General features: G+C 41.6%; 1 protein-coding gene across 2 annotated transcripts in view; it reads left to right on the plus strand.

The window, feature by feature from the left end:
- The window catches only part of LOC113902536 (basic immunoglobulin-like variable motif-containing protein), a 69,237-nt gene that overhangs the window by 46,259 nt on the left and 8,680 nt on the right, over positions 1 to 14,298 (plus strand). For both annotated transcript variants that reach the window (XM_027557935.1, XM_027557932.1), the window contains 9 exons: positions 856 to 1,031; positions 1,946 to 2,061; positions 2,450 to 2,536; positions 3,579 to 3,639; positions 7,246 to 7,389; positions 9,749 to 9,956; positions 10,283 to 11,401; positions 13,512 to 13,759; positions 14,110 to 14,229. In XM_027557935.1, the coding sequence (XP_027413736.1) occupies positions 856 to 1,031; positions 1,946 to 2,061; positions 2,450 to 2,536; positions 3,579 to 3,639; positions 7,246 to 7,389; positions 9,749 to 9,956; positions 10,283 to 11,401; positions 13,512 to 13,759; positions 14,110 to 14,229 (2,279 nt within the window). The remainder of the gene's footprint in view (positions 1 to 855; positions 1,032 to 1,945; positions 2,062 to 2,449; positions 2,537 to 3,578; positions 3,640 to 7,245; positions 7,390 to 9,748; positions 9,957 to 10,282; positions 11,402 to 13,511; positions 13,760 to 14,109; positions 14,230 to 14,298) is intronic.

The raw sequence follows: 14,298 nt of genomic DNA on the forward strand, positions 1-14,298 counted from the left end.
TTTTTAGTGAAATTTAAAAATAGAAGATGACTCCAAGAAGAAAGCAATCAGTTGTAATCACAGCAGAAGATAACTACTCTTAACATTGTGTTGACCAAAAAGTTTGTTCCGGTTTTTGTGTAACATATTATGGAAAACCCTGAACCATCTTTTGTGTCAACCCAATATTTTGAGGTCTGAGCTTCAAGTATATTTAACATACTGCATATGTTACAAAATAGATTTATACTGTCCATACTTTTGTAACCTGTTTTATTTCTTCCTTTAATAATATTTTGTGACTGCTTTATGTGCTTAGCTTCTATTCTTAAGGGTCACTTGGATTGCAGCAAATCATGATATCATAATCTAATTTTAAAAAAAGACCAATTGGAAAACTTCCATTCTTCATATTTTCATTATTATAAACAAAACCACCTTATAAGTCACTCTGATTATAAGTCTGTGATGACTTCTTGAGGATAAGTGTGTGGAAGTGGAATTCTTACATAAAACAGAATGTAGATTTTAAAGTGTTTTGCTATGAATTGCTAAATCGTTCTCCAAAAGAGTTGGTTAATTTACTAAAATTTCATATAGATCACTGGTTTCTTTTAAAGAAGTTCCTTTCAATTAGACTTTTTAAAGGAGACATGTGCCTGTGTAAGCTTTTACAGTTCAGGATGTAAACAGTGATGACAGGAGCCCAACTAAAGTGAACTCACTTTAGGGAGATTCCAGTAGGGCTGAACATTTTTCAGTTTCAAGTGAATTGGGATGAGTGCTCAGTTTTAATGTTTCAATAATATCAGGCATTGGGGATTTGTAAGGGGAGGGAAGGATTTGCAGAGTGTTTTCCATGAACAATTCTTCTAGATATTAGCATCTGGTTAAACCAGGCTCTTAAAGGAGTCCGCGATCGCCACGGGAACTCCATAGAAAACGCCCATCTTCTCACTTTGTTCCACCGACTCTGCAAACTCTTATTTTTCCGAATTCGTCCTATTTTTGTGTTTGATGGGGATGCTCCACTATTGAAGAAACAGACATTGGTAAGAGTTATATATATATATATATTTTTCTTTCTGCATTCTTAGAATTTTAGTTCAAATTTTAATTGACCTAAAATTAAAATTTTCTTCTTAGAATTTTGGAAACCAAGACTTACTTTGACATATATCCAATTTAATTCAACTTTTAAAAATTTATCATAAACAGATAATTTCTTTTCAAAGAAATTTACCTCTGAAAACGTATAACATGAGTGCAATAATATTTAATGTTTAATAAAACTATTAAAGTTAACAGTAGTTATAGTAAAGAGTTTTCCCTTTGGATTATCTTCTTAAGTGTTCTACAGTTAAACTTACACAGTATTATATAGCAACTATATCAAAAAGAAAAAGAATGTTTTGATAGTCTTGCCTTATATTTAACTGTAAGCTCAGAGACTATTTCCTTTTTCCCTGTTTAGAAATTTCTTACAAGGTATATCTGTACATTTTAGGATTTCCTTTGACATCATTTTGGATATGGAAGGGCAGAGTTACATATAAGTAATGTGTTTTTATAAAAACTAATACCAGAAATTGGCTTTGACCTAACAGTAGCATTTTAAAGACTAGTTAATTGATGTAATAATCCCTTTAGGGAAGCATTTACTTAATTATATAGTATTAAGTTTAGGCTTCTTGGGAACATTAAAGGACATTTAAAAGAAACAAAGTAATGGTTTCCCAAATACATTGTATAATAATTCATTAAGTAATACTTAGAAACTCTGGCTGTCCTTTACACAACAAAAACCTGAAGCTATTCACTTGTACACTAATTAGGAGAAAACACTAAAACAGCTATAATCTGAAAACTCAGAAGACAAACCAAATTCCATGGAGAAAAAAGCCACAGAATTGTTTTTAATATACTAATACCCCAAAATAAAATCCTATATTCTTTCTTCTCACAGGCTAAGAGAAGGCATAAAAAGGACTTGGCCGCCAGTGACTCCAAAACAACTACAGAGAAGCTTTTGAAAACATTTTTGAAAAGACAGGTTATCAAAACCGCCTTAAAAAGCAAAAGGCAAGCAGAGAATTACATTCATTTCAAAGATGAGCATTTTTTATGTTTGCACTGAATTCTGTGATTCCCTTTCTCTAATAAGAGGACTCAATGGAATGTCCATTTGACTGAGTGAACTGAGGTGACAGTTCTCTGATCTTTGAGAATCAGCTTTGACAGTGAGAAGGAAAAGCTGCCAGGTTGCATGGCTTGTATGTTTTACTCTCCTAACAGTTGTCTTCATGCCAAGACCAGGTTCCCTCTTTCTGGAGGCAAGCAGGCCAGCAAGGCAGAACCCATACCCTGGTTTCCCCTTCTCAGCTGGGTTTGTGTGTTCAATGGGGAATATTACTGACTCTCAAAATACTGTTTCCTATCATCTCTGGTGAAGCCTCTGTGTACTTTTCAGGGAGGAAGCTCTTCCCAGTCTTACTCAAGTTCAGAGAGAAGATGACATCTATGCTTTGCCACCTTTACAAGAGAAAGAGAAAAACAGGTAAATGTTTTAACTATTTAAAAATGTCATTGCTGCATTCAGACAGATTTAAACCCCTACTTAAATGATAAGGTGTGTTGGATTAATGCATCTGCAATACACATTCTCGACACTTAGATTGGTTTTTAAAGGCTGCATCTTCTATTGACTCCCTTAGTGGTTTGTGGTGGTTTCCTTTCTTCATCCTCAGGAGCCTGTGTTAGCATTGTTCATTTAGAGTTTGTGGAGACGTGGATTCTGGTTTTTCTGACTCTTTGTTGACACCTACCGTCTCAACCTGCTTCTCAGCCTGGCATTTTCTCTCTCACCATCACTGAAGTCTGCACACACGATGTCCTCCCTGTTAAATCCAGTGGCTGCTTTGCAATTCTCAGGCTGATGTAGTGCCCATATGGTCCTGTTCTCTGGGGACCTCTCTGGTCGCTCTTCCTCCTGCTGGCTGATAATCCTCAGTGGCTTCTCTGGTTGAAGTGCAGGTGGAGGGCCGGTTTGTCCCCCCCGCCCCAACCCCGACCACCCCCATTCCTTTCCCAGGGCTCCTGTGAGGCCACACAGCTTTTGAATCCCCGCTGCCGCCATCACCGTGTCTCGAGGTTACTGGTCTGGCTTCCGTACTTCTGTCTCCATCTCTGATCTTACCCTTTTGGAGGAACTCCTATCAGGCCCAGTTTCTGATTTGTAGTGTAGAACCTGTTAAAACTCAAATCTGATACTGTCATGTCCTTGCTTAAAAATGTTCTAGTTTCTTCTTTTTTCTCCAAGCAATGTAATTGCGAGAGAATTCAGAAAGCTCCTGCAGTGAGGTGACTCTTAATTGCCCCTTTGGCAACCTGCTCTGCGCTGGTGGTGGAAGATGTTAGATCTTGCTATGATCGCTCCCTTACAGGTGTCCCTACCATATGGTGAGACCAAAGATGGCACAGTTCTTGCCATCTTATTCACCACTGTAGCTTCTGTAACTAGCAGTGCCTTGCACTCAAGAAATATTTTTGTGAGTCATCATTAAATCATAGGTATTATAAATGGTGTGTTTGACTTTCAGTTCAGAAGAGGAGGATGAAAAAGAATGGCAAGAAAGGATGAGTCAGAAACAGGCATTACAGGTATTTAAATAATTTTTGAATGCAGAATTTATTCTATTATTAGTATTTGAAATGAATAACATGAAAATGAATGCTTTTAATGAGTAGTATGGACTTATGAATGTTCTTGATAAGAAAGACAGATAGTACCTTATTTGTTGTGTGTATATATATGTGTGCATCATATATAAAATATACACATGCTCACAAACATATATGGAATTATGCATATCTAGGTATCCAAAATAAGCCATCTTTCTTTTTTAACCAGCCAGTAAATGAATATAATAACTAATGCTCATATAACAATAAAGGAAAGCACGTCACCCATGAATAACTTCTAGTAGCATTTTGCTGTATGTTAGTGCCCTCCCACCCTGTATGGTTGCGTATCTGTGTGTGTGTTTGGAAATGCGTGTGTGTTTCAAGGGTGCATGGGTACGTACACATTTATGAAGATGTATGTTGCTGCACAGGCTGTAGCTATCTATTGCTGTATAACTTAGTGCTGTGACGACTGTCTTTTATTATCATCTTCTTCGCTGATCTGGGGGTTGATGAGCGCAGGGGGAAGTTCCCTTGAGCGTCTCCTGTGTGGGTGCAGTCAGGCTGGAGCTGGGACTGGAGTCCCTCCAGGCCTCCTCTCCTGCGTGCCCCGCTGTTGATGCTGGCAGTCCGTCAGAACCCCGCCTGTGTGTCCTGAGCTCGGGCACAGCGGCGCTGGGTTCCCAGGGCAGGAGCCCAGGAGGAAGTGACTGCTGGGCCTGTGCTGCCCTTTCTGACAGCCTTGGGGGATGTGCAGCCTCCTGTCCACGGTGTGCAGTTCACTGGCTGCCGGGTAAGGTCAGCACCTACTGGATGGGAGGGGAATTCATCCAGAAAAGAGAGTCAGAGAACCTGTGGACATGTTCTATCATCTAATGACTAGCATGCTTACAAATTGAACTTGTGCTGTGGATACATGTTTTTGAAATTTCCTGCAAGTTTCTCACAATAGCAGGTAACATTCTTTGATTCCCTTGTCTGTTTATAATAATATTTTAGTATGTCTGTTAGAAGACTTTTGATAAAATTGCAAGGTTCTTCAGCTCATGAAAATACTGCCGCCTTAACACAGCAAGAAAGCACAGACTTGGTGAAGACCAGGGACCCTGTGGGCAGAGACCCCTGCAGTTAAGTCTGGGCTCCATTGCTCACTAGTTTTGAGATCTTAGATGCAACTTAGCTTCTCCATGGTGCTTTTTTTTTTTTTTTAATTTTTGATGCCCTCCCTGTAGGAGTGATGAGATCATTCTTGAGGGAGAACACTGGAAGCTCTGAATAAAATGACTGGCATGTTTTAAGTGCTTGCTGGTCTACAGACACATAGCACACATACATACAAGAAAGCAAACTATTATTTTGTCTCCTTTACTAATGAAGAGTTTTAAAGTACTTTCAGTAATCAAGTTAAATTTAGAAAAGTTTTATACTTTTGTGTGTCTGTGAAATTTCTCACGGTTAATTTCACTTTTGGTTTTAGAAAGTGAAAGTTGCACAGTTGTGTCCGACTGTTTGCGACCCCATGGACTGTAGCCTTCCTGGCTCCTCTGTGCTCTTGTCCTAGAATTCTCTAGGCAAGAATACTGGAGTGGGTTGCCATTTCCTTCTCCAGGGAATCTTCCCAACCCAGGGATCAAACCCAGGTAAAGAATTGCAGGCAGATTCTTTACAAACTGAGCCACTAGGTTAAAAGCAACACAAAATGTATCTAACTAAAGCAGTTATAAGTATTATTTAAATTCGTAAGGCTCATCTCTGCCTCAGGGACTTTGCACTTGCTGTCCCTTCAGCCTTGGATGCTCTTCCCTGAGTAGATTTCTGGTGTCTTTCATGCCTCTGCTCACAGGTCGTTATTACTATTTTTTTACTTTTTATTTTGCACTGGGCTAGAGCCGATTAACATTGTTGTGATAGTGTCAGGCGAATACAGGTCGTTTTTTGTGGAGTCTTTCCTATTTATCAAATATTTTTTTCTCTTTCTATTCTTCTAATCAACTCTATCAGATTAACTTGCTTTGTTTTCTCATCATTATCTTGTTCATTTATTTGTTTATCATGTGTTTTCTTCTTCTAAGAATAGAAGTTTATCTGGCATGATCTCTAAAGTACTTTAAACACCTGGAACAGTACATGGTATATTAGAGATGCCTAGTAAGTATTTCTTTTTTCTTTTGAATTAATGAATGTTGTTGTTCATTCACTCAGTCCTGTCCGACTCTTTGTGACCCCATGGACTGCAGCACACCAGGCCTCCCTGTCCATCACCATCTCCCAGAGCTTGCTCAAACTCATGTCCATTGAGTCAGTAATGTCATCCAACCATCTCATCCTCTGTCGTCCCCTTCTTCTCCTACCTTCAGTCTTTCCCAGCATTAGGGTCTTTTCCAGTGAGTCGGTTCTTTGCATCAGGTGGCCAAAGTATTGGAGCTTCAGCCTCAGCATCAATCCCTCCAGTGGATATTTTGGATTGATTTCCTTTAGGATTGACTGGTTTGATCTCCTTGCAGTCCAAGGGACTCTCAAGAGTCTTCTCCAACACCACAGTTCAAAAGCATCAATTCTTGGTGCTCAGCCTTCTTTATGGCCCAACTCTCAGATCCATACATGACTACTGGAAAAACCATAGCTTTGACTAGATAGACCTTTGTCGGCAAAGTAATATCTCTGCTTTTTAATATTCTGTCTAGGTTTGTCATAGCTTTTCTTCCAAGGAGCAAGCATCTTTTAATTTCATGGTTGCAGTCACCATCTGCAGTGATTTTGGAGCCCAAGAAAATAGGCTCTCATTGTTTCCATTGTTTCTCCATCTATTTGCCATGAAGTGATGGGACCAGATGCCATGATCTTAGTTTTTGAATGTTGAGTTTTAAGCCAGGTTTTTTATTCTTTCAGCTTCATCAAGAAGCTCTTTACTTCCTCTTCACTTTTTGCCTTAAGGGTAGTATCATCTGCATATCTGAGGTTATTGATATTTGTCCCAGCAATCTTGATTCCAGCTTGTGCTTCATCCACCCTGGCCTTTCATGTGATGTACTCTGCATATAAGTTAAATAAACAGGGCGACAGTATACAGCCTTGACATATTCCTTTCCCAATTTTGAACCAGTATGTTGTTCCACATAGGGTTCTAACTGATGCTTCTTGACCTGTATACAGGTTTCTCAGGAGGCAGGTATGGTGGTCTGATACTCCCATCTCTTTAAGAATTTTCCACAGTTCCTTGTTATCCACACAGTCAAAGGCTTTAGCATCAATGAAGCAAAAGTAGATACGTTTTTGGAATTCTCTTGCTTTTTCTATAATTCAACAGATGTTGGCAATTTGATCTCTGATTCCTCTGCCTTTTCTAAATCCAGCTTGAACATCTGGAAGTTCTCGGTTCATGTACTGTTGAATGAGTAAATGGATGTATTCCCTCACCTGTCCGTTCACTTTAATGCCTGTTGCAGATATGTATAACTGTATTTAGCCTACTGTAGATTATGTAGAACTCTGTATACAAGCACACACACAAAGTCTGGCATGGTGAGTAGAGTTAAGTGTGTAAAATGTAAATGTCATGGTGTTATGTTTCACTCTTTACAGGAAGAGTTCTTTCAGAATCCTCATGCAGTTGACATTGAGTCTGAAGATTTCAACAGCCTGCCCCTTGAAGTAAAGCATGAAATCTTGACTGATATGAAGGAATTTACTAAGCGGAGAAGAACATTATTTGAAGCGATGCCAGAGGTGAAATATACAATAGCATGTTAATGTGTACAGTTAAGAGTGTCAGCAAAATTTTTTGTTAAAATAAGAGAATATTGATAAACATTACAGGATCTGTTGTTTTCAGTAAACAGTCTTTGCATATCTCTGTGATCCTGTGAAACATCATTTTGTATAAGTTGGCACTTACACTTACCGAAGACCTCTTGACTTTCCACCAAGACCAAGTCTTGTCTCCTGCTCTGTGTTCTCACAGGTCCCTTTGGTATCTCTTTAGATTCTTAGCTCCCAGATGTGCCTACCTTGTGCACTTCTGTATTTTCAGCGCTTAGCTCAGTATTTTTCACATAGTAGGTGCTCAGTAGTTCAGTCCTTAAGTTAGTTCATGAAAATTATTTTAATCCATCATATACATTGTAGAATATTTGCAGTAATATAGAACCTAATCACAGTGGAGAAGTTTGTTCTAACTTGAAATTCCAGGTATCTGTTCCTCTGAAGGCTAGAAGTGTAGTCTTCCCTCTTCCTCTTTCCTCTTCCCTCTTCCTGGACCAGGAATTGAACTACTCCCGTCTTCCCTTTTCCTCTTTCTGGATGGTGGTAACAGGGAATTCAGTGGTAAATTCCTCAGCTTGGAGCCTCTGATGGTGGCTCCGCAGCTGCAGAAATGGGAAGTGGGGCAGCGCATGGAATTGGGTTCTGTTGAGTGTGTTCCCTGGTCTCACTGCACCATCATCACTGTGTTTAGCTGGTGAGTGAGTCTCGTTTTCCTTCCTACTGCTACAACCTGTTCTTTCTAATATCATTCTCCGTTAACTTTACCTATAAATTTTGTAATATTGCTAATGAATGGATGTGGGGCTTTATTTTTTTCTACAGACTTTGGAACGTTTCTTAGATTGATAAGAAAAATATGAAAAAGGCAGGAGCTGTTTCTTTTCCCATCATTCCTTTCTGCTTTTCCATGAAGCACATGAATGTAGGAAAATGCCAAGGTGTACAGAAATAATGTACAAAGGACAGAAGTAAATTTATTTTCACCTCTGGGGAGGGATGAATCCGTGCTCAGTTTATCAACCAAGCATTTTTAAAAAATAATTTTTATGTATTTATTTTTGGCTGCACTGGGTCTTGTTGCTTTGCACGGGTGTTTCTCTAGCTGTGGTGCGTGGAGAACTACTCTTTGTTGCAGTGCATGGGCTTCTCAATGCGGTGGCTTCTCTTGTTGGGAGCATGGGCTCTAGGGCGAGCAGGCTCAGTAGTTGGGGCTCCTGGGTGCTAGAGCACGGGCTCAGTAGTTGTGGGGCATGGGCTTAGTTGTTCCACAGGCTGTGGGATCTTCCTGGACCAGGGATTAAACCAGTCTCTCCTGCATTGGCAGGTGGCTTCTTGACTCCTGAGCCACCAGGGAAGCCTTCTGAAGCCCTCAGTCAAGCGTTCTATTTCTTGAGTGTGAAAGGACCTCTGGCTTGTCTTTGAGGAAATAGAATTTTGATTATGTAAACAACAGTGTATCAGATGGGAGAAAAAGAGTCAGTCCCAATGCCTTGCTCCATTTCTTCTCTTTCTGCCAACGTGGAGCCTCTGGGCTGGGTTGGCCAGGGTAGAATGGTGCACAGCCCATTGGATCTGTCATCCTGGTAGCTGAGGGAAATTCTGAGTCACATAGGTTGGACCTTTGCACTGTCTGTACATTAGGCAAATGCAATATTGGTAATAGTAATGTTGGTGAGATATGAGTGATCATCATAATCTTGGTAATAAGCTAGTATAAGGCTTAGCAACCTGGCTTTGACCCACATCTGCCATGTAACTAACCACACGGTTCTAGAGAGGTTACTTAAACTGTTTAACTCTCAGGTTGTTCATTTGTAGGATGGAGGTAATGACTCTGTCTCCTTGGTGATTGAGTATAAAATGGGATAATGTATGTTAAAACTCTTAGAAGAATGCCTTACTCAGGAGATGCGCTGTAAATGTTAAGTATTATTAATAACTGACTACAATGATTTATTGTGTGTCTTTTGTGGACCAGGGACCAGCAGTTCACTTGCATTTTAAAAAACTGTCTGTAAGCCACAGTCAACATTTCAGACTCCCTGGTGTGCATCCCACGTTCGATAAATGTTTTTTGAGTAAATAACTGAATCATAAACAGGATTCATGATTTCTTTTCTTTTGCCCAGTTCTTTTTGTTTGAAAGATTACTCTTTAACAAGGCAATTATGGCTTTCCCCTACTGTTCACATTTTACTTTTCTAGTGTAAAAATAGCACCAATGGAAAAACTCAGTTATCTCCTTTGGGGAAAAGGGTGGAAATATGGGAATACTATTTGTATTTAATGTATGAAATCATTCTGTTTATTTATTTTATTTTAGGAGTCCAATGACTTTTCACAGTACCAGCTAAAAGGCTTGCTTAAAAAAAACTATCTAAACCAACACATAGAAAACGTCGAGAAGGAAATGAATCAACAACATTCAGGGCAAATCCAAAGGCAGTATGAAGATGAAGGAGGCTTTCTGAAGGAGGTGGAGTCCAGGAGAGTGGTCTCTGAGGACACTTCCCACTACATCTTGATAAAAGGTACCACACACCATCACTTACTTGATGGTTAAAACCCAAAAGTATGTCGCGTCTCTGAATTCTATAAACTCCCACCTGCAGATAACATGAATGAAGGCCTACTTAATTTATTAACTATAAGTATTATTAATGTGATGATCTATACAACCATTAATGTATTAACTAGTACTGTACCAACCCACTGTAAAATTAATTAATCCCTAGTTTCTGGTTGAATGAGAATTTATAACTTCATCATGAGAACAAGTATATTTGTACTCGTCTAACTAGAAGCATGCTGTCGCCCTGTAGAACTACCTAGTGACACTGTTTTAATTTTTCTCAAGGTGTTCAAGCTAAGAAAGCCACAGAAGCGGATTCAGAGCCCCTTCCTTCTTGCAGCGAAAAGCATAGTGGGGCTTTAGACACGAAGTCACCTCCGTGTGAAAAACTGAAGCCAAAGAAAGAGCCCGACGCCTCCCCTCCCTCCCCGCGAACCTTGCTGGCCATGCAGGCTGCCCTGCTGGGCAGTAGCTCAGAAGACGAGCTGGAGGGCAAGCATCGCAGGCCGTGCGATGTGAAGAGCCCACCTGCTCCCGCCCCTGAGGGTTCTGTGTCCCCGCTGACCCTCTTGGCCATTCAGAGAGCTCTCGATGACGACGATGAAGATCTGAAATTGCATGCTAGTGTGCAGACAGAGGGAGCAGGCAGGAGAAAACCAAGACCGCTGGTGAGCAGTTCTGATGAGGAAGCTGTGGAAGAACCTGAAGTAAGAGATGGAGACAGAGAGTTGTTGACAGAAGCGCCTCGTGTTGCCAGTGTGACCCTCACAGAGGAGCATGTGATGAAAAAGAGTGATGAAAAAGAGCAGACAGACTCAGCTCCTTTACTTCGGACTGTCTTTTGTCAAGGCAGTGAGTCTAGCTTTCCAAAAGAACAGATGCCATCTATGCATGCGTTGAAGGAACCCTTTCAACCCAGTGCTGAGTCTACAGCTCAGGATGGAAAAGATCTGGTTCCTTTAGAAAGCACCGTGGTGCCACACGGGGATGCGCCTGGGCTCCCGGGGGAACCAGAGCAGATACCAACACCTCCGACAAGTCCAAGTTCTGTGTCAAGGAGTGGGACATACACCAGAGTGCCCGAGCCACAGCAGGCTCTTCCACCCGAGAGTAAACGTGCCGCCTCTGTTCTCTCAAGTGATGACGAAACAGAACCTGAAAAAAATCCTGCCCCTGACATCGTTGGCACCGCCAGTTTGCAAGAATTGAGTAACACCCTGAGTGTCGCTATAGACACAGTAAGTGACTTAGGAAATGAGGCACCTAGCAGTGCCCCAGAGCATGAGAATTTCTTGAAAACCATCCAAGAACATGAGTCCGTTGGATCTGCAGGCCAGGGTTTGATTTCGGTGCCAGAGTCCACGGAACCAACAGAAGTAGACTCCGAAGACAGTGAATCCGACGGTAGGTGCTTGCGCTTTCCTAAGAGATAAAGAAACGCAGGCTTTCACACCTGAGCATGGTCCAGGTCCACATTGTTCAGCTGATGAACTAGAGACCCAGAAAGGTCAAGTGGCTTTGCCAGGGACACACAGCTCATAATGCAATCTTGACCTTTCCTGGTAGCTACTCTTTATGTTGTATTTAGGTTAGGGAGGAAGTGCCCTAGTTGGAGAAGGTAAAGGTGAGTTTCCCTTTAATTTTTTAGTTTTTTGTTTTGAAATAATTAGAAAGTTGGAAATGTTGGAAAAACTTCAAAACCTTCTATTTCCCTCACCTAGAGCCTCATTACTGGCATTTTACCACATTGGTTTTTCATCTCTCTCTATCTCTCTCTATATATACATGTTCAGTTCAGTTAAGTTGTTCAGTCGTGTCTGACTCTTCAGGACCCCATGGACTGCAGCCCACCAGGCTCCCCCATCCATGGGATTTTCCAGGCAAGAGTACTGGAGTGGGGTGCCATTGCCTTCTCCGCCAGGCCTCCCTGTCCATCACCAACTCCTGGAGTCCACCCAGACCCATATCCATTGAGTTGGTGATGCCATCCAACCATCTCATCCTCTGTCGTCCCCTTCTCTTCCTGCCCTCAATCTTTCCCAGAATCAGGGTCTTTTCAAATGAGTCAGCTCTGCATCAGGTGGCCAAAGTACTGGAGTTTCAGCTTCAACATCAGTCCTTCCAATGAACACCCAGGACTGATCTCCTTTAGGATGGACTGGTTGGATCTCCTTGCGGTCCAAGGGACTCTCAAGAGTCTTCTCCAACACCATAGTTCAAAAGCATCAATTCTTTGGCACTCAGCTTTCTTTATAGTCCAACTCTCACATCCATACATGACTACTGGAAAAACCATAGCCTTGACTAGACGGACCTTTGTTGACAAAGTAATGTCTCTGCTTTTTAGTATGTACACATGTATATTATATATCTATACACATTTATGTACATTCAAACCTTATTTTTCACAGATTTCATATTTGTGAAATTGCCTACTCACTAAAATTTATTTCTTAGCTCAGAATCTGTCCTCACAGTGGTGTCTTTGTAGTCATCTGCAGACATGCAGAATGACCAAAAACTTGAGTGACCACACTGTTCCAGCTGAGGTTGAGTGGGAGACACTCCGCCTTCTTGGTTCCGCTCCCCTGCAGAGGTGACCAGAGGGTGGAGACTGGTGCAGCGTAGACCAGGAAGCTCCAGCTCTGGGGCCATCAGATGGGGCTGGAATCCCAGCCCCCACACCTGTTCATGGGGCCGTGCAAACGCCTTTGAACTCACACTCATGTCTGTACTTCCTCTCCAGCGTCACAGCTCTCACTCCACGCTCTGACCTCTCTGTAATCTCCCTGGCTGACAGTGAAGGACCTTCCCCTGTCTTCAGTGTATTTACGTATTGGCTCATTCTCTAACCGCCTCCTGGTCTCCCTGGCCGCCTCCTTGGAGGACGGCTGTCTCCTTGGCCCCAGGCCCCATCCCCCAGCCCTGAGAGCCCCAGGCCCTCTGTCTTGAGTATGTCCTCAGACCCAGCCTCCTCCACCTAAAGTGGAGGAAGGGAATTAATCCATAAATGCTTTTTAAAGAGAAGAAGAAATATTGAGAGAGGGAAGGGACGTGGAAGACAAACAGCTGTTTCTCCCGTCTTTCTCCAGGGCTCTTTTTCTAAGTCACAGCTTTTTTCTTTGCTGTGTTCATAGTGAAACAGCATAAAAACGTTTTCAACAACCTCCATAATTGTGTACATACCCTGATAGTTCTTTTTTAATTTTAAAGCAGTATTAGTTAACTTAGAGAACATTTTTGTATAAAGCAGATGTCTAAGTATTGAAATCTCAGTTCCTAATTTCAAAGACAGTGCCAGTGTATCTAGTTGAAGAGGCTTATTTTGAAGTTACAGACACTTATTACTAAATCTATTTAATAATAATATACTATGGTCATGTTATGTGTTTTCTGTTACTTTTAGGTCTTTCCTTTTTAGGGTAAAACAGTTTTCAGGATTCTTTTGTAAAGCTCTTGATTTCAGGATAACTTTAATACTTGTAGACAAAATGACCACATTATTTTGATACAGGAAGTTTCATTGAAGTGCAGAGTATAAATAGCAGTGATGAACTTCAAGCTGAGTTACAGGAAGCTTCTAGACCTCCCTCTGGACAAAGTGAGGAGGAACCGACAGGAACTGAGAAGGAAGAAGCCACTGGTGACTCCGAGGGCCTCCCAAGAGAGATTTCTGAGAGTGAGGCCGTGGCTACTGAAAAACACGGAGAGACTGAGAAAGATGCAGAGGATTCGCTCCATGAGTGGCAAGACATTGATCTGGTAATAATGTGATGTCGCGCTTTCACTCATTGCTAAGGAAGCCAAGTTAAGTAGCGTTCGAGTTTCCCATGAATTGCAGGTTGAATCCTCACTAGCTGCTCATATTCAGCTTCTTGCTCCTCCTGACGGCTCCCTTCTCGCTAGGTTGCTGGCTGGGATAGTGCCCGTTCCCCGTGTGAGGTAGTGGGGGAACTCTAAAGGTTTTACAGACTTGCTCAGAAACCCAAGTGGAAAGCTTCGTAAGGAGAAACAGCTTATTGGTAACTTTAGACTAAATGCAGACTTTTTTAGAACCAGTGAACTTAACTGGGTTATTAGTGTAATTGTCTACAAATGAAATTATTTTACAGGATGAGCTGGAAGCTCTGGAGAGCAACCTCTTAACCCAGCAGAATACACTGAAAGCTCAAAAACAGCAGCAAGAGCGGGTGGCCGCTACTGTGACGGGGCAGATGTTCTTGGAAAGCCAGGTGGGTGAACAGCCGGGGCCTCCTTGAAAAATACCTGCCATGCCTCTACTGAATCAGACCTCCCGAGGG

The sequence above is a fragment of the Bos indicus x Bos taurus genome, chromosome 12, assembly GCF_003369695.1.
Source record: "Bos indicus x Bos taurus breed Angus x Brahman F1 hybrid chromosome 12, Bos_hybrid_MaternalHap_v2.0, whole genome shotgun sequence".
Classification (NCBI taxonomy): domain Eukaryota; kingdom Metazoa; phylum Chordata; class Mammalia; order Artiodactyla; family Bovidae; genus Bos; species Bos indicus x Bos taurus.